The sequence below is a fragment of the Oxyura jamaicensis genome, chromosome 10 (assembly GCF_011077185.1).
Source record: "Oxyura jamaicensis isolate SHBP4307 breed ruddy duck chromosome 10, BPBGC_Ojam_1.0, whole genome shotgun sequence".
Taxonomy (NCBI): Eukaryota; Metazoa; Chordata; class Aves; order Anseriformes; family Anatidae; genus Oxyura; species Oxyura jamaicensis.
The window spans coordinates 21,187,579-21,214,127 of NC_048902.1; the positions used below are offsets into that span (position 1 = coordinate 21,187,579).

A 26,549-nucleotide genomic window follows, 5' to 3' on the forward strand; every position below is an offset into this window, starting at 1 on the left:
ACCCAGCATTGGCGTAGCCTGGAGGAGGCGGCAGACGCTGTGGGGAGAGCAGGAAGGCAGAACTGGCCTGAAGGAGCACAGGGAACGAAGGCGCTGCAGGGCTCAGCTAGCGGGGTGGGGGAAGCAGCAGCAGCCACATGGCTGTGCGAGGAGATGGCGCAGAAAACAGCTGTAATGGAGCCACCAAAAAAAGAAAAAAAAATAGGAACATTGCTCTAAAAACATTGGCAGTTTCCCAAAAGAACACAGACTTTTTTTTTCTTCTTCACCAAAGTGGAATTTGTTTGACAGAACAATTCCCCTTAGAAATAAAATTCTTTAAACATTGGATCACTAAATAATGAAGGGCAAAGTGCTTAGCGACCTAAATCAGATTCCTTAAAAGGATACCCACTAGGATCAAACTGGGTTTCGGTATGGGCTCCGCTGAAGTGAAATATTTTCCCAAAACACAGGGGCAAAACAAACCTACAATTCATGCGCACAGCTCGCTGCCCAAGTCTGCTGGCACTTTCCAAATAGTGAAAGGGACTTGGTAGCGTTTGCCTCATGTCAAAACTTTGCTGAGCGCTATCGGTGCATCAGCAGTGGTGCTCCTGCTCCTGCCAAGGAGCCACCCACCAAGCCAGGAATGAAACTTCCATCCAGGACAGGCTCTCACGTCTCTCTTTCATAACTTTGTTGCGTTTTTCCCTTCTGTGTTAAGGATTCCCTGGCCGATTATGAAAGAAGCCATGAAACCGAATATCGGTTTCTCAAGGAATAGGCTAGAAAAACGCAAGAAATAAGTGTACTGGATGAGGCCAAGTGGCCATCTGGGCTGGCATCTTACCAGCTTACTAATAGAATGAAGAATTTTTCTTCCTCTTGCCTGATCAATTTCAACCTGTAAGTAATGTGGCTGCAGACGCGGTGTTTCTGGGAAGGGGGAAAAGCAGAGCTCTTTGTTATGCCTCAGTCACTGGAGTGGTCATACGACAAATAATTTGTTGCAGACGTACGCTTAGTGCTGCCTTACAAACTGAGCCTTGCTCAAACACGCCTGCAACACTGGTGTGGGTTGTTAGGTAGCGTGGTCTGTTCCAGACCAATTCATGGCAGAAGTGAGGTGTGGTAATAAAAGGGCAATGGTGCAGCAAGGCATCGAAAGCTGGCACGAGGAGTGGTTTCATTTCGCTATCAGAAGATCTAAAGAATCTTAACATGGGACCTGTGGCATACAAGGAAACAAAGAAGTTAATATGCAGTAAGAAATTGATTACGCACACGATAGTTTTAGCAGGACTGTCATTGTCAAATTCATCTATTTTTAAACATCAGTTTTAACAATTTTGCTTAAAAAACTGGATAATGTAATTCTGTAGTATATATAAGTAGCCAGGTTTCGTGGGAAATCAGAATGAACAGAAAAAAAAATATTAAAGAATCCTGCATGTCATTCTGGATGTCAGTCACAGTAGTACACATCCTAAAATGGTCCCTGAGCATTAGCAGAGCATTCTGATTTTTGATATACAGGGGTATTTGGTTGGTGTTTTCAAAAGCACCACACTCACCTGGAGTCAAAGAAATAAAGTGGAAGGCTCACCGTTCTAGATGACGAGCTAAAAAATAAAATTCTGGTAAGGTAGCTCCCCATCATGTTACAGGGAAAGAAAGCTCCTTATCATCTAAGAGCGTCAGGGTATGACCACAGAATCTACCCGAAAACCATCCAGCTGTCCACATAAGCACCTGCCCCTCAGCATTTTTATTCAGTGCCAGAGGTTCTGCAATTGTAGTCACTGCACGTGAAGCTCACTCTTGGCTTAAAAAGTTCCAGGGAACGTGTGCTTGCACTGCCTTCCAAGCTTATTTTTCGTCACATTCAGGGCACATAGTGAGTTCTCTGTCTCACGCCCTGTCCCAGAAGTTGGCCTTTATCGAACAGCTGTAACCCCTGCTGATGTGCCAGAATACCTCAGCCTCGGTGAAGGCCTCAATTAATCCAACTCTCAAAAGTCAAAATCATCTCGACTTACACTTTTGCTGAAAAAAAAAAAAAAAAAAGCCAGAAAGCCTCACAAACTTTGAACGACTTAATTTATTAGAACCCATATATGTTGCTTTCATTAGAAGAATCAAGTTAACACCTAATTCAGGGCGAAATTACATTAAGACAAACAAAAAGTTGCAGTGCTTAAATACAGTATTTACTGAAGACTGCTATTCTTAGAATCCTGGTACAGGTTTATACTTACTGTGTGGTATTAGTACGGTGTCTAATTCAGAGCAGGTTCAGCATTTTATTTGTAACTGAAAGGCTATCACACCATGCAAAGGGCTATTCCCCCCATCTGCCTCCCCCAAGTATGACGTAATGAAGAGCTCAAGCCTTAAGCAACACAACAAAACCCTTGAGATGCATCACCAGAAATTGAAATGTTTATTTCTCGTATACTGAAGATCCATTAGAAGAATATCCCTATAGCTAAAAAAAAAAGTACAACTTTTGAAATGTAATAGGTCCACTGAAATGACATCAAGCAAACCTTAACTGTTACTTGAAATTGGAACCTGAGTGCAGAGATAAAGTACAATCACCCACGTCAAAGGTCCTATAATTTCTTTTCACAGTAGCCCTTTTGGAGAAGCAGGTTGGGTTAATAACCTTAATTTCCTCTACTGTACATCAATTGAATCATTTCCATAAAATTCAGAAAGTGCTTAAACACATAATACAAAAAGTATCTAACTTACAAACTCGTCTGAGATAGAAACGCAAAACATGGAACGTGGCAGATGTTGAGAGAGATCTGTATCAAAGTGTTAAATTGTAAATTAACTCAAGTGAGTGTGACGCTGGACGGAGGCTCTGGAAACAGTAAAACGGTGGCTACAACATATTTACTGAGGGGAGGGGTTGTTCCTTCCAACAAGGTTCCTACAAAGCTGATGTAAACTTGTCTTTGTTTCTCACTATAACACTTGCTCTTTTTTAACATGTACACAAAGATTTCCTATGAGCTGTGTTGAATTATCTATATTACCTTCTAAAATAAGATATTAGACAACTTTTTTCAGGATGTATCAAATTACTGAAATTCTACTACCACTGATTTCCAGCTGTAGCTACAAGTTTTGGTCACTATATTAGACTTAAAACGGTACTTGCTTCTGAGGACTACTTCACTGCCGTATCTTTCCTCAGTTACAATAAGGAAGGAGCAACTTTTTTAAACATTCAGTTTTCATTCTCAACTGATAGCTCACCTGCAAAATACAAAAACACAGCACTCATGAAAAAAGCGGAGTATTTTTGCTCATACAGGTATTACTGTAGAAAAGGAGTCCTTTGGCTGTACATTGTTTCCACAGTGGATTTGTTACATGAGATACAAACTGTACAAGTTCTCCAGTTTACAAAGTTTTCTAATTTGCAGAAACAGCTCAGCCCATATTTATAATATTGGTTTCAGATGAAAAGATTCTTACAGATAAGGTACAGTCTAAGTAATTGGCTCAATGTAACAACAAAAATGTAGTTTTAATACAATTTGCAATAGTACAACTATGTACATATGTACACAATGCTTCCTTCTGTTACTTCACTAACTTTGAGTATACTTATTGGGCTTATTATCAGTTTCTTTTAAAGTATGAAACACTGAAGTAAAAATGGTTCAGTTTGCAGCACTTCAAGTTCTTCAGTTGAGATCTCTTCTCATCTACATTTCCTGTTTAATTCAAGCTTTAAAGAACACCGTCACCGAAGCGTTGCTTGCCGTAATCGACGAGGTCATTCTGTAGATCTCTTTCTTCATCATCTGCAATTGAAATGTTCAGACCAAATCTGATGTGGCAGTACTGAAACAGATATTTAAACGTGCTCTCTACATCCGCGTTGCATTGGCCTTGTCTGGTTGTGGGAATGAAGTCATCGGGAGAAATATGGAGGAGGCAGATGGGCTTGCAATTACAAGTCCAGCTGTCAGCACTTTGGGAGTTGTCCCCTCTGAAACACTGTGACTTCACACCATTTAATATCCTTGGCTTTATTACAACTGTTTCACAGAGTTATTGACTTAAAGAGACTGTAGGACTCGTTAGGCTTACTACTGTAATTTGAGAATGTTCCTTTAAATGTTTCAAACTCTCCCACTAAAACCCAACCCCAAAGTCAACAACTTCGAAAAAATGTATCACCAACTTTTAACCCATTCTAGAGTTAAAACATTGTAAGATTTTACACAAGGCTGAGTACCTCATGCAACTTGCATAGAGAAGTCACTATGACTCTCCTCCAGGTCTGAATAGATTGCAAAGGAGTAAGGTAAGGCTTTTCCCACCTAGCCGGGTTTGAAAAATGGTATCCTCCCATTTCTATCACGTGGCACCTTTCTCAGGGAAGGCTTTTTTTTTTTTTAACCAATGCTCAAATTGACTTTGCTGTCAACATTTCTACATACTGCTATCTTGCATCTCAGACTCGAGTGTTAAATTTGCAGACAGACTTAAAAATGTAAAAAGCAGCCCTCTACCTTTTCAAACCTCTTATCAATGGAAATCTGTGATCTCTGTCTCGGCCTTGCTGAGGCATCAGCAATACATCCCTCACCGCCACTCTTCCCAGCTGAAAGAAATCCATCTTGCCAGGCTACCACAGGATGAATAATCAGCCCACCAGCCAAGACATGTGCTCTTGAATGTGTAGTTCAGCCAGGAAATCCACAGCAGCAGGGATGAGAGCACAGCAGGGGCAGTGCATGGTAAGCAGCCCTGCAACTGCTGCAGCGTGGCCAATTTGGGAGTTCCACATCGCTTCCAGCTGCGTTTGCTTCACCGTTACAGCAGCATTTCTACTTTGTCCTTGACTGGAAGAACTAAGATGTTTCATCTCATCTTTCAGATCCTGAATGTCTCTCTCTCTACCGCCCTGTGCTACTTCTTGACTTCTCTTCCTGGGGGTTTAAGCCTCCAGGAAAATCGTAAAATTTAAAACAAAGCCCAACACTTGTGCACCCTCAGTATAACCACTTACTGTAGTGCATGCAGATACACGCACAAACAAAATCAGTCAAGGAAATACACTCCAATAGTTTTTGAAAGAGATGGTTGTAAATATATTATTCTAGCTGCCATAGTTGAGGTATCTCCTCTGTGGGTCCTCAGCCTTCCTCACTCAATAAATCACAAAGTCCTGAAAGTTTTAGTTAAGCTTTTGCTGCATTTCAAAGCTCACGATGTCTCCTTATATTCAGGAAATATGCTTGTTCACAGGAATGGAAAGCAAAGCTCAAGCCATTGGCATCAGTTGCATCTCTCCACAAGTTCCCCGAGTCTTTTACTCGAGGACAAGCTGTCTGAAGCTCTGAACCTCTTTCACAGCAGTTTGTTCATCAGGCTGCAAGAGACGCAGGTGCCCAATAGTAACCTACTCCCACCAGCAGAAGTCTTGTTAAGCTACGTGACATGCTTTTGTTTGGTAAGAAACTACTAATAAGGCACATGGCTGTCACTTGATTTGTATGATCTCTCACCATCCAGCCACCACAAAAAGCACACTTTTCCTATGGCAGAAGCCAACAACTTACGTGTCCCTTTGCATTTCAAGCAGGTGAACTGAAATAAGTGATGCCAGACTGGATACTGACATCCACGTGAGCACACCTCCCAGATCTGTGTATTTTTCTCTGATAATTTCAATAGAAGGCCCACACATTTCTAGTGGCAACAGAAAAACATGTTGAACCAAACTGCCTTGTTTGCACATGCCAGATGCTTTGTTCTAGGCTAACGCAAAGCCATGTGATGTTTTCCTAATAGTTTTTACGGCAGAAATTCATTTTTTCCCCTCCCTGATGAACTGTAACAACCCTTCCTCCAAAACCCCTCAATTCCACCTTCTCCTCCTCTACAAACAAATGAAGCGTACAAACTAGTGCAGACTTTCCCTAAAATGCTGCTCCTGGCAGTACCACTTTCCCGGCTGCTTGACTTGCACAGGAACAAGTCGTTAGGAAACAAGGTAAGAAAGGTTTGGAAAATTAAGTCTGAGGTTGTAACATGTGCTGCTCAGGCTGTTCTTCAGGAGAAGGCTTCCCGAGGCCACTCTTCAATCTTTACTACAAAATACAAGATCTATTACATCTGCACGGATGTAAGGAGGGGTTGGTCAGAACAAGTCCAAATTTAAAGCCACCAGAGCAGTGAGCTGAGAGGCGTCATATCAAAACGTGAAAGTTTTGAGACCACTTTCAACTGGAGCTCTTTTTTTAAACTTCCCTTACATAGCGAGCTACATAACCACAACCTCTGTGGTTTTGAACAATTTTCTACCCTTTACTACTGTGTCAGACCCACCCATTAAGAGGCAGGCAGAGTGCCCTTCAGGGTACCGGTAACAGTTTGCCACATGCACGATGTTCACTCTCACTACCTACAGCCCCCGGTTCCCCTGCGAAGGCCGCGGCGGCAGCGTGTGCGTGCTGGTGAGCCAAGCGGCGCTGGGCTGGGAGGCAGCAGCAGAGGAATGGCAACACCATGAGGACAGCCCGAGGAGGCTGGCGGGGGCAGGCGGCACGGGACAGCGCTGAGACGCAGTCAGGTTGCGTGGCCTGGGTTAAAACTTCGGGAGTTGTGTTCTGAAGGCCAGGTTGGGACTAAGGTGGTGAGCGGCCGCGCATCTCCTGCTGAGTGCTAGAGGGAACTGAGCTAACAAACTGACAAAAAAACAGGAAGTGTCCACAGGACTGCTTGGATTTGCAGAGCACGGTGTAGGCACACAGACATGCGCCCCGCTTTCCTTTCCAGTACAAAATCATGATCGTTAGCAGCACGTCTCCTGCTTCCACGGCACATCAGCAGCAAGAGGCCATGGGTACTTCAGTACGTTCATTTGGAAGCTAGCTTTAACAAGCAATTTAAAACCTCATAATAACCCATCCAGAGGAACAGACATGAGTAATCAAGAGTGACTAAAATCCCCTGCTACAGCTTTGAGCAAAAAGTGTAACAGAACAGACCACATCATCTGGAGCACGGTTTGCATTTTCATCAGTAAGTTAATTAATTGCCCAGGGTTCTGATCCATACTTTTGTTTTGCTTGTTCATGAGTTTCAAACAACCAGCCTAGCCAAAAAATGCTTACACCACATAGCTAGATGCATGCCCACAGAAATTAGTTGCTTTTTATCAGCTTTTCCCATTAACTATGCCTAAGACAATAATGTAAGAAATGTCTGAGAACTACCAGTTAAAAAGCTTGCGTTACGAGGATCAAAATCAGGGGACACGTAGAACTTTAAGAGCTACTTCCCCACCCCCCCTTTATTTTGCATTATTTCCTTAATCAGACATACTGTAAATGTTTGCTCAAACATTTCCACCCTGCAGACATGCAAGCCTTTCAGGAGGAGTTACCAAAAACTACACGGAGAATGACAGACAACGTGGCAGATACATGGCAGACAAGCGATGGGGGTGACACGCTGAAATGCATGCAGAGCGAGGCGGTGAACATGCGTATACAGGTATTAGGCTAGCACCAGATGAGTTCTGAGGTTTGGTTAACAAGGAAAACCAGAAGTCTGTTGAATCTGTGTACAACGCACAAAAAATTACACTGAGAATTGGTAACTGAGACTCCATCGTGTGCCACCTCAAGGCAGGTGTGACAAAATAAGCAATCGTCAAAAAGCCACGCTTCTCTACTTGAAATTTGCTTTAGTAAGGTCAAAGACTACGTTCCAACTAGCTATACACCAGATGCTGGTGTTTAGAAAATCAAGGTATTTCAAATTTCAGAAATGATTTTCCTAGCAGAAACTGCACACAATTCAAGTAAGCTGTTGAAGTACTCTGAGAACTGCTGTAACGTTGCTTTCAAAGGAAAGCAAGAGCAAATTTTAAAAATTGCCGAGAGCTTACTTAGTCCGTATTAGAAATTGTTGATCAGCTAGCAGTGAGGCTTTACACAAATTCAACAAGAAAACTCAGCGTGGATTTTATTACAATGGGATGGAGACAAGGCCCAAGCTCACCTTGGACGTCTTCTTCTCCACCATCACCATCCTCTTCCTCATTGTAAGCCAGCTCAGCCTGTTTGTCTGCCTCATACTCACCCACGTTCCCATCATCCCCATTATAATCTGCCAGTTTAGAACCCTGCTGCGGATCAACAGGGGATTCATTCTCATCAAAGAATCGGCCTGCGAAGTAGGCAAAGGATTAAGTCAGAAGCAGAGAGGAAAGAAATAGAAAGTTTCCAAATGAAAGCAGGCTGCAGGTTAGGATTATCGGCTGTCTGGAGGAGTTTTGATTGGAGGAAAAGGGGCAGAAGTGAGAGTGTGCGGGCAGGAGGGAGAACAAGGCTGTTTATGGAACACCTCCGTGGAAAAAGGATGCACTCGACCACTCGGAGCTGGGTCCTGTGACATCTTCATCGTTACAGGCTTCACTCTTTTAAATGCTGAAGAGCACGCAGTGAAAGTTTTGTACTTAGATTTTTTCCTGACTGGATTTTTTCTATACAAAAACAGAGCAATATGTTGAGCAAAACATTTCTGACTTCGTATACGGAAAATAATTTTACTGAGTGCGTATCATACTATCAAGGGTAAAAATCTAACAAAGATCTGCCTTGCACCTCTGATTTGATTTTTTTTAACCGCCTAACGAACAAGTTTCCTGTTGAGCTTTAGAAGTTTCCGAAGTGCCCTGAATCCTGTATTTCTGTCACACACCAAAGAATTAAGAACTGGTCCAAACGGTGGTGCAATAAACTAGAAAACTGCTGGAACTCTCATTAGCTGGAACTGTGAAATGCCCAGACAGCCAACCACGTAACAGTGACAGACTAATGGTACAGCATCAGGCTCAGATCTGTGTTTAATGGGATTCTAAGGAGATATGCTCAGGTCCACAGCAGTTCAGTCTGCTTGTCCGCTGCTTAAAGAAAGCAACACTAAACCAAGACCGCAGAGGATTCAAGTCTGGAGGATTACGTATAAATGAAAAAAATAGGATTACAGTGAGGTACAATCTGGACAGACTGGAAACGAACTGAGGAAACAGTCTGCCAAGGCAGATGTTAAGTGATTCGTGTTGGAAACACACACAGAAGTTGAAGAACACGGTTTCAGCATTAGGATTAAAACACAGGTTGAGGTTACAATGAACAGATGTGAAAATGAACTTATATCTTAGAACAGAACTATTGGTTGTGGCCGTGTATAAAATTCAGGACAGAATCAATGACATACTGCTGCTGTTTAACCCGGCAGGCAGCCCAGCACCACATGGCCGTTTGCTCACTGCCCTCTTCCCCATGTGGTATGGGGAGAGAATCAGAAGAGAAGGTAAAACTCACGGGTTGAGATAAAAACAGTTCAGTAAGACAGAAAAGGAAGGGATAATAATTATAAAATACACAAACAACTGATGCACCATGCAGTTTGCTCACCACCCACTGATCGATGCCCATCCCAAGCAGCAGCAGCATCACCCCCAGCGAATCCCCCCAGCTTTACTGTTTTTTACCCCAGTTTTACAGCTTTTTATGGTATGGGACATCCCTTCAGCCAGCTGGGGTCACCTGTCCTGGCTCTGTCCCCTCCCTGCTCCTGGTGCACCCCCCGGCCTCCTTGCTGGCAGAGCAGCACGAGAAGCTGAAAAGTCCTCGGCTGTGTGCGCCCTGCAGACCTAACCCATAGGTGTGCTACCAGCACTACTCTCATCCTAAGCCCAGCACACAGCGCCGCACCAGCAACTAAGAAGAAAACCAACTCTGTCCCAGATGAAACCAGGACAAGTGCTTATCCAGATGAGGAAGAAAGGCAGAAGAATCACATCTAATGCCCCTCAAGTGTACAGAGGCAGAAGTTTTGGTCGTTTTCACAAAATAAGCAAGAAGATACTTGATCTGTTCGTAAGTGAAAAGTGATACATTATTCATTCTCTCCTCAGCTCTGTAACTAACCCTTGCTAATACTGCTTGTAATTTTGGACACTGCCTTATACAAACAGGCAGAATTGTACAATTCACCCATTAAATATAAAATGAGCTATGGGAAAAGAGCTGAATGTGCTTAACTTATAGAAAAAACTAGCCTGTAGATATACAGAAATACTATGACAAGAAAGTACTGAGTAAGTTTAAGCTGGCAGAAGGAAAGGCTAAAATATTAGAAGGATCCCAGGAAATGCAGCAAACCAACACAGGCCTGCTGTGCTGGAGCCCGCGTGAGCACCTTGGCACACAGGACAGCCCTGGCAAGCTCGGGTTCCTGCACAGCTTCAGGACGCAGCTGCTCCTTCACTACAGCACCTACCTCCTGCTTTAAGGGTTTGGCATTTTTGCCAAACCCCAGCCATGCAACTGTGCACAATGACGCGTGTGCTGGAGCTGGTCTCTGTACCAGAGGGATGAGTTTAGCATCAGTGGACCTCTCCAAATGGCCACTGTTGATTGATCAGGAAATAAATCCTCTAGAAACCTGGACTAGTTAATTTCTCTCTGTGACAGAATGAAATCCTCTCCTCCACTGTATCATTACGATGCAAGTTATTGCAAGGAAGAGTTATTGCAAAGAGAAAGGGAAAATACTCATCAGTGATAATGATTGACTCTCGGGTGTCCACAGCCTTCAACAGAGACATTTCATTCACTGTTCCTGCCTCAAAGCTAGCCCCCCCGGGGCCTTTAATCCATTACTAAGGATGACAGAAATCCGTTTAAAAATGTCAACAACTGAAGTACAAAGGTCCATCCTTACAGCTGTGGTCACTCACACAAGTGCAGGATCTTCTCAAGAAGCTCATTCAATAAACTAAACAGTCTTGCAAATCTCAGGACACACATAGTGGAAGAAAAACCGTGCAAACTTTGTACATTAACTTTGTACGTTATTTATTGAATCACATTGATTTATTGAATTATTCGAATACCCACACTTTACCAGAAAGATCCGTGAGTGATATTAGAACAACTCAAGCCTGCCCTAATGAACTTTTTCCAGGAACCGCAGATTGATCCAGCTCCCACCTATTCCACCCTGGCCTTTTAGATGTTCCCCTCCACCTCCATATGAATTGTAGTATAGTATTTCTACTGAGATCATAAGAAAACAGTTTGAAAATAATTATCCTATTATAGGAACAACAACAGAAAGATGCTACATTAAATTCTCTAGGAATAACAGTATCCCAGTGTTATGGTGTTAGCTGCAAGGCAGAGCTGCATCTCAAAAACAACAGCACAAAGACAACGACAGACCTGTGCAAATTCTTACCTGCTGCCCGCCCTATTAAGCCCAGCAGTTTTGCTACCAGCATACACAATAAGCAAACACATGATTTGCTCCTGCCTGAAGAATTCTTCCTTGGGCAGACATCATGGAAGAGAAGGGTGCTGGAAGGTTTCCTCATGCAGAACAAACTTCTGGCCAATACACATATATTACAAAGTCCCCCTGCGTAAGGGCTGAATTCTTACAGTACTGTGCAAAACGTCGTGGTAAGTCAAGTAGCCATGTGAATGTAAGTCACTATCATGCGTGTACCCAAACTCTTAAATTAGCAATTTATTTGAAGTGTAGTAGTTTCCTAAAACGTTTTAAATTCCTATAAGCAAACACGGGTTTTGTACTGATTGGATACATACGAAAGATGACACATTATGGCATGCCTTTCCTTGTTTGTTTTAGAAACACCCTAACATTACATTTCCTTTCAGGCTTACTCTCCTGAAGGCCACCTGCTCTTATGGTTCCTATTTCCCAAACAGGCAGTAATAGAACAGATAGAAAGTAAAACAAAGTACGTGACATGGACCAACTTACTTTGCTTCATCTTTTGCAAGTCGCCAACTTTGCTCTTTGGAAGTTTTATATGGTCAGCTTCAATTTTGTGTTCTTTCTGGCCTTCCATATTTTCTCCAAAACTTAAACGCTGAAGAGAATTTGGAGGTATCTCCTTCACAGTATCAACATTTCCATCATTGCCACCATGCAAACCTACAGAATAAGGAAACGTGTTCAGTGTTTATGTGGTTCACAAGATGGTTATAATGCTCCTGCAAAAGATAATTCATCACAATTCAATAAATAATCAATATTCAGTTGTTAGCTTCTGATCTGATTTTCAGTAAATATTCAAGTGTTTGATGAAGCCTTGAATAATGCACTTATATAATTTTTTCCTCCTGCCAATTCTGCTTTCATATCCCAAAATCTACCAAGCAACATAAAGTGTGTCAAGAGCTATGATGTGAGCAGAAGGTTGTGGCAGTAGGTCACAAAAGTTAGGTTAAAAGCAGAATTACAGGTGTACGCAGCCAAGGAATACAGAAAACCCTGGTCTTCTTGAAATTCACGATAACTTTCTCTTGATAAACTCTCCCTAAATTCAACAAAACAAGCATTTCACTTGCCATATTCACATTTTCTCATTAATAAAACTCAAAATGAGAGCTACCTCAAAACAACAAAAAGAAATATTTTAAAGCCTTGGCATTTAGAATATTAAACATTAAATGCATACACAAACCTTGAGCTCACTGATGTCGGTATTCTAATCTGCTTATCTATCTACCACAAAAAGCAAGAAATTAAGAAATACTTCTGCTGGCTTCTTTTCAAAAGAACCAGTAATTGGCATAACTTATAAAAAAAACCCTTCCAATTGTTTGGTCATGTCACAAACACACAACGCATATGTTATAGTTCTGTTTTTTTAGCAGGACAGCATTTGAACATGCCACCTGAAGCACAGAGCAGACATAACTTAATGTTCTCTTTGACATAAAAACAAAGTCACTTGATCCACAAGCAGTAATTTTAAATGTATTTTCTATGGATTTGTGTCTTTTCTAACTGCAATTCTTCCAAACCCTTTCTCTGCAGTACTTCTAGTTCTCTCAGGTCCTAGATCTCCCACACATCACCCTAAAGTTAGCTGGTAACACAAACAGGAGGCCAGTGAGCAAGTGGTAGTACCACTTAATCTCCAAGTAGATCTTCAATCAAATCCTGATGACATGCTGCAACTCTTACTAGAACCCTAAGCAGGCGTACTAATTTCTCTTACTCTCTTCTGTCCAGTGGAGGAATCTTGAAGCACTTACCTTTGAAATTTCTAGCTGTCAAATTTGGCTGAAGTTGGTCAAAATGCTCCCAAACTGTTGTGTGTGTGTGGAGGAAGAAGAGATGAGGTAACCAGCCACCTCAGGAGGCCAGACTAAGACTAGTCTGTAGTAACCTTGTATACAACAGATATCAATAGCCGTTTTTCCTTTTTGTAACAGTATCAAACAAGAATAAAAGGCTGGCCACGTGAACCTAACGTTCATGATATGATCGCAGATATTAACCGGAAATTTTGCCACAAAATGTTGACATATCTGCTAATAAGAATTTTACCTGGTGCCAGATTTGGAGCATGGGGCTGTTCAGTTGGAAGATTTATAACAGGTTGATGACCATCACTTCTAGGAGCTGAAATAAGTGGCTTCTTTAAAGCTAAAATAAAACACATTGACAAAAGCCTTAACATGAAACATGAATATAATATCAGCTCTTCCTCTGACAGTTTTGTAAATATTTTGCTTCCCTGTTTTCAAATCACAGATGAAAATATTAAATACAAGATTTCCTGGAATAAATTATTAGAAGTGCTGAGGCGCTCAGTTTTGAGAATTCAAATCTGTAACAAACAGTAAAAAACAAAAACAAAACCAAACTGATTTTACACCCCACCTGAACTTTACTATCACAGGCAAATTTTAAAACTTTGCATTTACTATGAAACATACAGTATTTATGCAGAATATATAACATAAAAACGCAAACGTGAAAGTATTAGAATATTTCTCCTAACCCGTGGGAGTATCTTCAGCTTTAGCAGGGTCATTATCTTCTATTTCAGGCATGCCTGCATCTCCTCCTGTTTTGATTTTCTCTGTAAGACAAGAATAGGATGTTCTGCCTTATTAACCTTTAAGTTTTAAGGCTAAATTTCCCTCTTGTGGAAGGCTCCAAGACCAGAAGAAAAGTCTTTTATCGGCAGAAAACATCCCACATTGCTAATGCAACTACAAGACTTCTTATGCTGTTTGCAAAGTCCCTCAAGACTGCTTTAAAGCACTGATCCCGAAGTCAGTCATTCAGTGCAATCTTCAGAAAAGGATGGGAAACAGATGCACTGCTCTAGTTTGCTTCAAGAAGCTTGCTGGAACAGGCACTGAACTGATACAAAAAGGTGTGGATTCAGCAGTACAAGACGTAGAAGCAAGGGGAACCCATATACTTCTTGGAATGGACTAGTGGCAGGAAACAATTATGGTAATTACTGCTGGGTCTCCTGCACAGCTCATAACCAAAGGTTTCCCACTGCTCCTGTCAGTTACCCAGATGGAGATTTCTCACAGTGGTTTCAATGCTCCTCACCTTGAACCACCTTCTCTGTGCATGTTCCTGTTCTGCAGCAAGCCCCTTCCCTAGTAGCTCACCCCAAGACAAATTTCGCAGTGAGTGAAGAGGCAATCCCCAGAGCACAACTGGCCACATGAGGAGGGGAAATTCCAAACAAACTACAAAAATGAACACAAAACTGTGCAAGAAATTACTTTCACAAAAGGACCCAGAAAAAGGACATGACAATCTGTGGATACCTGTAAACTCTAACTTAGTACTATGACATGGAGCTAATCAAGTTACCTGAGTCAAATAACACATTGCTCTACTTCAGATAAACGCAATTCTGTATGACAGCAAAGGACACAACACGTTTGGCTCATTATCTATCAGAACTGACAAAAAAAGGAAATACCTTTGCCATTTACAACATGATCTGAAGGCTGCTCATTGTTCTCTGCATTTTTTTCTGTCTCTGTAACAGTCTTAGATATTGCCTGGTCATCACTATTGGGATTTACTTCAGTATCTTTACTGGCTTGAATTTTCTGTGTGGCCTGTTAGAACAAATTATTAAGAAAACAACATTAAGCATATCCCTGAAAATTCAGAAACAAACTCTCTCAAAGTTAAGATTACTTTGCGCAAGAAAAATCACATTTATAAATCAGATTATCATCTAAACAAACAACAACAGAAGTCCTCTACACATGAACTTCAGTCTGGAGGGTAGGAGGTGAGATTCTGGACACATAAAATGTGAAATATTGCACGGTTGCATAACATTTACATTGGCATATGTACAACAGCTGAACCATTCATAATTTGTGAGTAACAGAGTTATCCCAAAAGAATGGAAGGAAAACCCTTACCGTTCCGCCACACATTAGTTTTAATTGCAATAGAACAGATATAGAACCTTGGAAAGTTATTTTCACAGGCGCTACATTTGCTAGTGTTCTGCCTCTAGCAGGCAGCTACCACTTGTAATCTATAAATAAACAAAACTATATGGGCACACAGAGAAAATTACTATGGTAAACAGAGTGAAGGCCAACTCAGCTCTTAAACTCATCACAGACTGGTAAAGACATCATCGGCCTTAAACCTAAGGTCACATGCTTAAAAACAATTCTACCTTTAAGGGAAGATCTGACTGAATTCTACTTGAAGTCTGCCTCATTATTCAATATGCTTGTAAACAGAGACTAAATAAGGAACAGAAGTATTCAGAAAAATAGATTATTTCATCTGTTTGTAGGAAAGAGGCTAATATTCTACTGACAGCTTGCACCATATAATTACACACTTGATACCGTTTAAACACTATTGATATTTGCATCACATCAGCACTAGAGGCCTCAGAGGTCAAGCTCCCCTTTGCAATAACCTGTACAAGAACAAACATCCTACCCTGCAGAGCTACAAATACCCATTTTACAGAGAAGAAACTAAAATGCTGAGTGATGCTGTCATGCAGGAAGGCTGTAGCAGGCCAAAGAAATAAGCCTCATTTTCAAGGCTCAGTTCAATGACAGGAAAACATGCGGATGGCCTTATACTAATATCCACCTAGGGCTGCTCAGTACAATGTTTAACCAAAAGTTAGAGGAGAAACGTGCAAGCCCTCCAACACATCTGAACTACTGAGCTACTAACCAGCAGACTTTGGGCTCTTCCAATTCAAAGTAACGTAATCGTGCATTACCTTTTGTTCCCGTACAATTTGGTCCATTAATTTCTTTATGTTTTCTTCATGTTGCAGTCTCATTTCCTTGATCTGCTGCCCACACTGGAGACTTAATTAGAAACACGTTATCAGTCGTATTTCATTTGTTCCGTATTATATTTGTTATATTTGCTCTCCAATAAATAAAATAGGGGGAAAAATGAAGTGGAACAAAAACCTAAACCTGAGATATAACTCGAATAGTCTGTCCAAAAACCTTTGACGTGGAATAAGGCGTGTGGAATGGAAATGGACTGAGTACAGAAAAAAAAAAAAAAAAAAAAGGCACAACTGGAAAAAAATAGGGACAAAGCAGAAAAACAGCAAGATAACAAAAACAGCAAGATAACAAACGTGCCTTGAAGACATTTCCTCCAAAACCTGGAAAGCAACCGAAAATTCAAGCTTCAGAGTTAATCTGTCATCAGCACATATTTATTCCATTTGGAAAGCAATACATCTTCCACGGCTGTCAACACAGAAGATGCACAACTACTACTATCACTTACTGCTACCAACTCAAATAACAAGATCTGACGGACACAGCTAGATGTCCCAACTTCTCTAACAAGCCACAGAGAGATCCACACAATTCACAAAAGTCTCGTCTCCCACAAACCTGCAAATACCCTGCATAGCACACACAGAAACAGGTACATACTTTTTTTTTTGGCAAAAGTTTCAAACATTTTCTGTGTTAATCTTATGCATTCCCTAGGGCTTCAGGAGTATTTTTCTCCTTGCTTCTTTAACATACTTGAAATTCCAATTATACGCAATGCTTTCAACTTTGGTTCAATAAATTACACTTTCAGGAAGACAGCAATTAACAACCCTAGTGGCTTCCAGAGCACCGTCGATTAAACTCTTCCACTCATTTGTTAACTAATATCTCAACATTAACAATAGAACTTCAAAATCAAACAACTAGCTGAGTCAGTCACATCACTGAATGGGTACTCTCAGGTTTGAGGATTAACAGAAATACGATTAACTTGTGCTTTTTAACGGACCTGTATCACATACACGCAAATCTACCATTGCTAACGTTCTTGAAGACATACCTGTCATATTCCAGCCTCCTTGTCAGGTAAGTATTGTTCTTCTTGTACTCATGAAGCTGATCTTCCTGACGAATAAATTCCTGGCGTAACTCTGCGAGTTGTTCTAGACCAAAAAGCAAAAACCAACATGAATGTACAGCTATAACAAAAAAATGCCACGTGGCAGATACAACTTTTAATATTGCTACGTAAGTTAAAAACTTGGTCAACTTTTGTTTTTTCTTCTCCATAAAGATTCTTAAACTAATTAGAAAAAGATGCCAACTTGCATATGCCAGATGTCACTACAGATTACAGAACAACTCTTCTGATACTATGACTTAAACTAAAAAAAATGAATTGTTCTTTACCTTTTCATTCAGAAAACTTGCACAACACTATTTCACCTATCTGCTGAAAATCTCCCCAGTTTTCTGAAAAAAATCTGTTATTCTGAATAACACAAAATTTCCATTAAGTTATCGTTTTTCCGCAATAAATGTAAAAAAAGAAGTACTTTCACACCATCTATGGAAGTTGTACATTTCCTGTCTTCACAAGGAACCGTTCTAAAGGTTCTTCCCCCTGCTTCTCAGGATACAAATAATTGTTTAAACTCCCTACTATTTTAAGCTGCAACTCTAAAGCTACAGGCAGAAGTGTCAAGTATGCTGTCTGCAGGCACGTACAAAGTTTGGCAGTAGCTGTTCTAGGTTTCTCCAAAACCAACACAGTAAAGTACACAGACGTGATTACAACGTCTGTAATAACAGCCTAAAAAGATGCTTTCTGGTCCTCTTCTAACCCAGCGTTAGTATCATAGCATTGCTGATGCAACCCTGCTACACTGCGTAGCTGGTCACGAAGGCGACTGTAGGATCTTGGGAGCAAGCAGCGGCAGGACACACCATCTTTCTGCAGACAGTGGAGCAAGGTCTACGAGGGCCAACCCTACACCTATATCCAGACTAGATAACCAAGGAGCATCATGAAATTTCAGACTATGCGATCTTCCAAGCATCATTCCATCTTTCATTTAAGCTGCATTCTGCAGTACCTCACCACTTACAAAACATGCAGCTTCATGGTCTGCAAAAACACAGTTTGGCCTTAAATTCCTTACCCTTTAAACGATGTATGTCTGCCATTTGATATGATATATTGTTCTGCAGCTTGATCTGAAAGGAAGAAACAATTACATAAATACAGGCAATCTTTGGCAGGGTAGAGAGGGTTTAGACTGTAAAGTCTGAGGGACGTTTGAACTTCCTTTTTTCATTGTGAAGATGTGTAAAGAATCATCAGAATGACATATAGAAAGTAATTGCAAATATCAATAACGTATATTTAGTTATCTGTAGGCGATAACATCAACTTAAATGATATATTTAGGCTTTGCTAGAAAGGATTTGGACCAATTTATTTCCAAACACATTTCTACCAAAAAAGCAGGTTTTGCCAGGGCTAAAATTAACACACTGAATTCTGATACTGCGAAGGGGCCAGCGAATTTCCCACGTCAAAGCCTAAGTATAGAAAAGGTATATAAAAATAGACAAGCAGCATCATAAGCAAAAACGATGTTTCACCTAATGTATGCTTCAATATTTAATGTGATGCTAGACAAAATTTGTAACACAAATTACTCTTTTAAGAGAGAATCTGACACCAGTGGACTTCCACAACAGCTTTTAATTTGGTATTCTTAGTAAGGAAAAAAATAGCAGTTCAGTAAGAAATGCATGAACACAAAGGCATCAAGGAAAGATATTTCCTCTTGCTCTTACACAGAGATGAAAATAACAGAGATTAAAATGTAAGACGCAGATATAGAGAGCATACTGAGAAAGGGTGAAAAAAAATCTATGACCACCATCAGGCAACGCTGATTCTGTCATCATTTCTCTTGTAGTTTCATGATTGATGTAAAGGGTAACTCTAAAAGGGTGCTGAAACAGGGCTGTCATTCCCGGGTTACAAGGCCAGGGTTACCCCTAGGAACAGCAAAGACTGCGTGCAGTTAACTAAAAAAAAAAAAAAAAAAAGCTTGGTATTTTCACACACAGCTTTGGTGCCATTTCACATCCAGTCGTCTTTGCTCTTGAGAACCTCCCTTTCCTACTCCAAGGCAGGGTGTAAGCACGCAGCCCTGGCGGGGACGCGCACGCAGGCTGTTCCTGTTCCCACCCGGGCTCAGAAGCTCGATGCCAAGTCAGGTACCCGCATGTCCTGTCAAAGCAAACACAGACGGATGCCCTTCCTTTCTTAGGACTTCCTCCACCCACCTCCGGCTTCCCCTTTTTCAAACCTTTTGTTTCTTTCACACCGTGTCAGTGCCTGTGTTTGCCTTTCTTTTTTTTTCCCATATACGAGAGGCACTCCTGCTCTGATTGCCCCAGGCGGTTACAGCTTCAGGAGCTACAGACCTGCTGAAATGGGGATTTTCTGCAGGACACCCTGCAGGCGCGGAGCGATGGCTGGGGAACGCGTGGCTTCACGGGGCTGCTCCCCCAAAACTGAATGGGGGCCGGGACATCTGACCTGTAAAAGGGGGAACTGCCTCTGTTAACAGGAATTTGATCTGAAGATAGATTGCACCAGTTTTATCACACAATCCTTCATTTTGACAATTCTGAGTCTCAGAGAAAGTGACAGGATTTATAGCCAAAACAGCTCAGCTGACAGCAAATGTCCCTACCCAGAGGGACAGAAGCAGAAGCAGCTTTTTATGATTCATGGGATCTGTTCCACCTCCACATGCAGAAAACCCACTCCACAACCGTGGCACAAGTCCAGTTCTTTCAGATCTGTGTCCTCCTGGAATCCAGACCCACTTGTACTGTCCGTATTGCTCAGTGGCTTCTCAGATCCTTTCCAAAGCAGTAAAAGACATTACTGGAGCTAATTATATGCAAAGGCAACCCTTTTGGTGCTGTCCAAATTGTAACAGTCTCTTCATATATACAAAGACAACGTAAGAAAAGGAAGTTACAGACACACCGGAGCTTATGTCTACACACTTATTGCAGCACTGAACACAGGTGGTAACTGCTTCCCAATGCAGTAAGTACACATCCACCCAGATTTCCCTATGAGTCATTTCTTTCTCTAGGGCAAACGCCCTCCGAACTGCCTGCCGAAGCGGCACACCAGGTGTCCATACCCCTCTGCCTCGCTTCAGGCCCCTGGCGTTCCCGCTGCATCGCTGTGGCACACGCTGGAGCAGCACATCACAGCTCTTCGGAAGACCGACAGCACAAACAAGGTCTGTGTTCCGCAGTGCCATGACCTTTCTACTAGTAACTGTCCAGTGCCTTTTTCAGAATAGCCTGTGCTGCCACCAGGCAATGACCACAGCCTTGGAGGTGCGGTATTTGTCACGCTGATGATCAGGAGCATGCGGGAAGGTAGAAAGATGTGCTCAGCATCACTGCTGCAAAGTACACCTTCGCGAACTGAGGAGCTACCAAGGGGCTTTGGCAAGAAGGAACACAGCCAGCTGCTTCTGAGGACGTTTCGCTCATCGGTTTCATCCCACGAAGCAGCACTTCTAGGCATCGGCTGAAGGGCAAGGATGTGTTACACACCCAGCACAGCCCGCGACAGCTTTGGGACGAACAAGGCGTGCTCCCAAGAGCTGCAATAGCAAATAGAGATATGAACCCCTACACGCTGGATGGCTGCCATCTGGAAGCTCTCCACCACAAATTCCTGCCATTCAATCACTTTATTGAGCTGACGGCAAAGGGATGTGTAAAGCTATGAAAAATGCATCCTCATGCTGTGCTGCAAGCAAGCAGGAAAGGCTCCGGACTCCCAAACGCTGTGCACCGCTGCAGCCGCCTGCCTCCCTGAGAGGAGTTCTCTGCGCTTTGTTCCAGGGCCCAGCGACCATCATGAGCTTATGGTGACAGGAAAAGAGAATTCCCAAGAAGCAGGTCTCGTTAGTAGAAAGAGGGTGATTTATGGTTGCTGCTTCCACCACGGATGTTACCATTCGCTGTTCAAAACCTGAGCTTCTGATTACCGCCACGTCCCGCCACAGCTCCTTGCCTTTACCACCTCTTCTTTGGCGAAGAGGAAAGCTTACATGTTCGTGTAAGTAGTTCCCATTCCCAGAAAGGCTCTTTTCCAAGTTCTAGTTAAAGATACCCCATTTATTTATTTATTTATTTATTTTTCCCTTCAGAAGATCTCCCTTTGCAAGAGAGGCACCTCTCAAGGTGTTCTACAGTACCTTTGTGAGACTTGCAAGGCTGTAGTTCTGGCGAGCCTAAATACATTGGGTAAAGAACAGCTCGAACTAGATTTACAATCATTTGTTCTCCCGCTTCCAGTGCGCCAAAATAAAACATTCAGCTGCATTTCAAGGGGTCATCTTCATGGCAGCCTCAAGAGACATTACTGGTTTCCTCCTTTGCCTCTCAGCTTCCACGCCTTGCGAGCAGCAGGTGCTGCCTCACCGCAGTTCAAACTTTGAGTGAGTGGGTTTTGTGGGGGTGTGGTTTTATTTTATTTTTTTTAAAAACACGACACGAGGCCACTTCATTATCTTTGGTTCTTGTTCTTATGACAGATCTACATTCGGTGCAGCGTGACTGGCTTGTTATGCGTGCAGAGGGAGGGAGGAGAGAGGCAAGGGTTTGGGCTGGGCTGTAGATATCACTGACCTAGGAGGAAGCTGGCGGAAGAAATTCAGCACTGGAAAATGCACGGTTGATTTGCGTGACCACCAAAGAACCTCTTATAAAGATGAAGGAGCACAAAGCAGAACTGATGCTGTGACAGGCACCAGAGGGGCATCTTTCAAACGAGTTTGCCATGAAACAAACCTAGATCTGTTGTGATCTCCTGCCAGCCCAGGCGTTACCAGTGTTGGTGCTTTATTACAGCTCCCATATTCCACGAAAGGGCTGGGATCACTGCAGGAGCTTGTTCAAAGAACATCTTTGCCAAGTTGTATTCCAAGAAAAAAAGTTCCCAGTCAAGTCTTTTGGTCAGGTGCTTTATACACACTCTGCACTTGTTTTTTCGGTAACATCTTTTGGCTGTTTCACTCTCTAGAGTCACTTAAAGGTTTTTCATCTTTTTGGTTAGTCGATTGGCTCTAAATTAGGATATAAGCCACTGAGAACACGATAGGAGTTCAAAGAGGAGGAAAGGAGAAATGGTCAGTGACTGGTTACCAAAAAACCCATACTGCTATTCTCACCTATTCAGGCACATTGACCATTTTAAGCACAAGTAAGGAAATGATATTCAAAAGCTACTAGTTCATATGATCTAAAATAGCAGCTTCTGGACCAAAGAAAGAAGATGCAGGTCACATATTGCAATATACATACTATTACCCATAAAGATAACAGCGAGGTCAATTAGTCTCATCTCTTTTGCTGCCCTCCTGCTCTCCCTGCAAGATGCCAGCCTGCAAGCACTTCCAGAGCAGCCAGGTTCACAGAGAACAACAAAGCAGTCAGCACACGTAGCTCAGCTCCAGCTGCATGCTGCATCAGCGGACTTCCAGCGATTCTCACGAGGAACCCTGACCTTCGCTGGCATTTTGTCTCCTGGCGTCCTGCAGCACAGTGCTAGCCATGAATCCTTACCATTTTAGTAACCACAGAGCCCAACGAAGGGCGTTCCAGCACGTAATTAGGTGCTGCGATGGACACCCCCAGTGTTTTCAACCCACTACCATTTGTGGATGCTTGCTTTTATTGAAGAGGACAACGAAGAACAAAACCTACCTGCCCTCGCTATTTGTGCGTTAATGCTCAATTAAAAACAAACACAGCACACACCAGTTTAGAAGACTATAACCAGCTCTCTGTCTTTTACAAGGGTAATCATCTTCGTTACAAACCTAACCGCTTTAATTCCAGCGCAACAGTTCAGCTTCTTTTACTTCTCACAGACTAATACTTTCATGCCTGTGTAAAGTACTTATTCATAGATTAAAGTAGATTTTATGGCGTCACAATATTTTCGTCACAGTGCGTTTATTTTGTATTTATTTCCAATGGAGAGCACTGGTATCTACCATTACATACCTCATCAGGGTTTTTACCCAGTCTCTCAGGAATCCAATCAGAACAAAATAAATTAAAAAGAAGTCACATTTGTTGAACACACAATGGCTTAGCGTTAATGGCTAGTAGGAAAAAAAAACATAACTGATACAAACTAAAACAAGTTGAAAGCGTTGGTAGTTCTCCCAACTTACTTCCTGATAATTAGATTAAGATGTGTAAGCATTTACTTTCTGCGACAAAGAAATGTATTTTCTTACCCTGCTCATTAAAAGTACGATATTAAATGGCCAGAAAAACAAACTCAGCCAGTGATAAGCCTGGCAGGGTGGTATTTCCATAAATCCAAATGTGATAAAGCATTCAACCAGACGGTAGAATTATGAACTGTATGCAAATGAAGCACACGCTGCCATGCACACGGCTGAGTAAAAGAGAACTTGTCTGCTTTCTGCAGACGTAACTCCTCTTAACTCACAGCAATTGTTATGAAAGCAGGCCAAGGAAAGTTGATGCACTCACTCATTCTCTTTCCATAAGGAAAGGAATTCCCAAGCCACGTCCACATAAAAGGGCAAGCTGGATTTCCTGCTGGCGTGGCGTGGCTCAGAGAAGTGACACGTTATGTCAGCAGCGCGTTTCTTTTCCCCAAGTACACGCTGGCTGCATCAGAACCAGAGCCTGGCAGGCGAGGTGTTCTGAGATGCAGCGACAAGCTGGAGGTGATGCACCTGGCCCAGCGCCCTTGCGGACGCGTGAGCTGCGGCTGTGGTTTTGAGGTTGTGCACAGCTCCCTGACCGATCACCATAGAATGAATAAACCGAGGAGGAAATTAACAAAGAAATGAACAAGAGACGTCTGGAAAAGGGAGCCTGGGGAGCTCTCGGCGCCAACGCACCGGTTCCGGCTCTGCTTCTGGAACCGACCCGGACCGGCAGCGTCCCGCGGCCGTGCCCCGGCAACCGGGCCCGGAGCCCCGCCTGGCCCCGGGCCGGGCCCCCTGCCCCCGGCCGTACCTTGCTGTCCTCGCACTGCTTCACCTGCCCGTCGCGGGCCTGCAGCTGGCTGCTGAGGTGGCTGTAGTCGGCCTCCTTCTGCTCCAGCTGCTTCCTGTGCGAGTCCACCTTGCCCAGCAGGTCCGAGTTGCGCCTCTCCAGCCGCCCGCGGGCCACCTCGGTGCGCTGGGCCTGGCTCTGCAGCTCGGCCAGCTCCTCCTGCAGCAGCGCCTGGCGGGACGAGGCGCTCCAGCAGTTGAAGGCGAGGACGGCGATGACGGCCAGCAGCGCCACGAAGACGAAGGAGGGCAGCCGGCCGCCCCTGCGGTTGGCCCCGAAGCCCACCATGGGGGAGGCCGCGGGGCGGGGGCGTCACCGCTCGCCGCCTCCGCCTGAGGGGAACCGCGGCGGGGCCGGGGCCGGGGCCGCTCTGCCCCCGCTGCCGGGGCTCCCAGGCGCCGCTCCGGCCGGGCCGGGGCCGGGACGCTGACGGGGACGGGGCCGGGCCAGGCCGCGGAGCCGCGCTGGCGGCGCGCCGCCCACCCCTCCCCTCCGCCCCTCCCCGGCGGCCGAGCCGCGGCCCCGCCGCTTCCGCCGCCCGCCTCTCTCGCGAGACGACAGAGCTATCGCGACAGCGCCGCCGCCTGCCCGGGCGGGAAGGGGGCGGCGCGCGTGCGCTCGGTGGCTGAGGGGGGGCGGTGAGGGGGCCACGCTGAGGGGCCGTGAGGCGAAGTAAAATGCAATAAAAGCCGGAACAAAGCGCCCGGCCCCGCCGCCTCGTTTCTCTCTTGTGCAGCCGTGGCTGAGGGAGGGGGAACCCGGCCCCGGCTCGGAGCCCGTCCTGCCCTCGGGGCCGCCGCCTCAGCGTGGGGGCAGGCGGGTGACAGGGAAGCCGCACGCAGCTTCAAGCCCCGGAGCCTCCTTTGTTGTGATGGGATTTAAGCAGTGGTTGTGCTGCGCCCCTCCAGCAGCCGGGCCCCTCAGGCAGGAGGCCTGGCCCCGAGCAAGCTCCTGTGGCCACGCTCCTGGGGGGTGGCTCGGTGCCGTTAGAGGTGTCAGGGGAACGGGGGGAAACAGTGGGGTCCCTGGGTCAGCTAGGAGGAGGAAACAGAAAGAATGACGCTGAAGAGATGAAGTATAAAACCAATTATTTCCCATCGGTACAGCGGACGTGGCACAGGGTCTGTCAGCTGCGATAGCGGTGCTTTGGCACACGCACGGCTTTGTCCTTCCATCAGGCTCCGTACCCAGCTCCTATCTCGCACACCAGTATTTGCATCTTGGCACCCTTAATTGCTGCTGCGTGGGGAGCCAATTAATCTCAATTTGCCAAGCTGCTTTCTGCAGATGGCGGTGTAGATTCACGTTCTGTATCTGCAAATTTTACGTCCTTACGAAGCTAGTCACAGGTCTGAGTCGGTTCTGTTAAGCTTGTTCTTTCTGGTACACCAATTCTATGCAAACCTGGGCGCTGTGAGAAGGGAAGTGCTCGTCTAAATGCCGTAAATACAATATTAACCATCAATTTGAGCCCAGAACTCCGTCTGGGTTTCACGCCCGTTGATTCTCACCGACCTGTAGACGTCTGCTCGGCAGCGTCACCTCCTCGCGTCCCGCTCAGCACTATTCCCCCCTCCGCTGCGGAGCTGGCAGCCAGCGATCTCCCTGGCAACACGGAGCTTTGTGAGCCGGGGGGAGAGCTGCCTGCGCACGTTTTTTGTGGTTGCCTTGGCATATCTGAGAGGTGAGGCAATAGCAAGCGGTTTTCCCATTAATTTGCATTTCATTTCAGGCCCCGTGATCCAGTCCCAGTCTGTTCTGTGCCTTGCTGGAATGGCCCTGTTCTTGCCCAGCCTTCTGGAGCTTTGGTCTAGCGTTCGACCATGATCTTACGCCGAGTGTTGGAATAATCTCTTGGCATCTTCAGCTCAACCTCTGCCCGGGAGCTTGGCTGGTCCTTCAGAAAGGTTTATCTTGGCTTCTTTGACCTCACCATAATGCAGTGGAAATGGAAGGATCCATTGCCTGTTACACGCTCCATAGCTGTCGTTGTGAGACGCAATGCAAGCACAGCTAAGCTTTAAACACCGTGCCTGCCTTGGAGGAGCTGAAGGATGCAAAGAAGAAAAAATGTTCATGATTGATTTAAAACCTTACATGCTCCTATATCTTTATATTTAAGAACTGCTCTGTAAGAGTTATAAGGTACTCAAATTTAGCATCCTTGAAACAAAATAAATCAAAATACAAGTAGTAATGCTTAACTTTGGAAAGGGGAGATATGCAAATCAAGGTTTGTCAGAAGAAAAGTGTTTAGGGGGATATAACATTCCTGTGTAATGTAGAGTTTCTTTCAAGACA

The 26,549-nt window shown here is 44.0% G+C and overlaps 1 protein-coding gene across 2 annotated transcripts; it reads right to left on the reverse strand.

Moving 5' to 3' along the window:
• Positions 1–2,065: 2,065 nt before the first annotated feature.
• On the reverse strand, positions 2,066–24,757 carry GOLM2 (golgi membrane protein 2). 2 transcript variants are annotated; one of them, XM_035335627.1, is made up of 10 exons: positions 24,210–24,757; positions 18,287–18,341; positions 17,185–17,287; positions 16,100–16,190; positions 14,807–14,948; positions 13,856–13,936; positions 13,399–13,497; positions 11,821–11,994; positions 8,023–8,190; positions 2,066–3,806 (listed from the first exon to the last, which is right to left on the reverse strand). In XM_035335627.1, the coding sequence occupies exons 1-10, from the start codon at positions 24,534–24,536 to the stop codon at positions 3,733–3,735; spliced, it is 1,314 nt and encodes a 437-aa protein (XP_035191518.1). In that variant the 5' UTR covers positions 24,537–24,757; the 3' UTR covers positions 2,066–3,732. The 2 variants fall into 2 exon arrangements, with proteins under 2 accessions (XP_035191518.1, XP_035191519.1); XM_035335628.1 differs by lacking the exon at positions 8,023–8,190.
• Between the last annotated feature and the right edge of the window lie 1,792 nt (positions 24,758–26,549).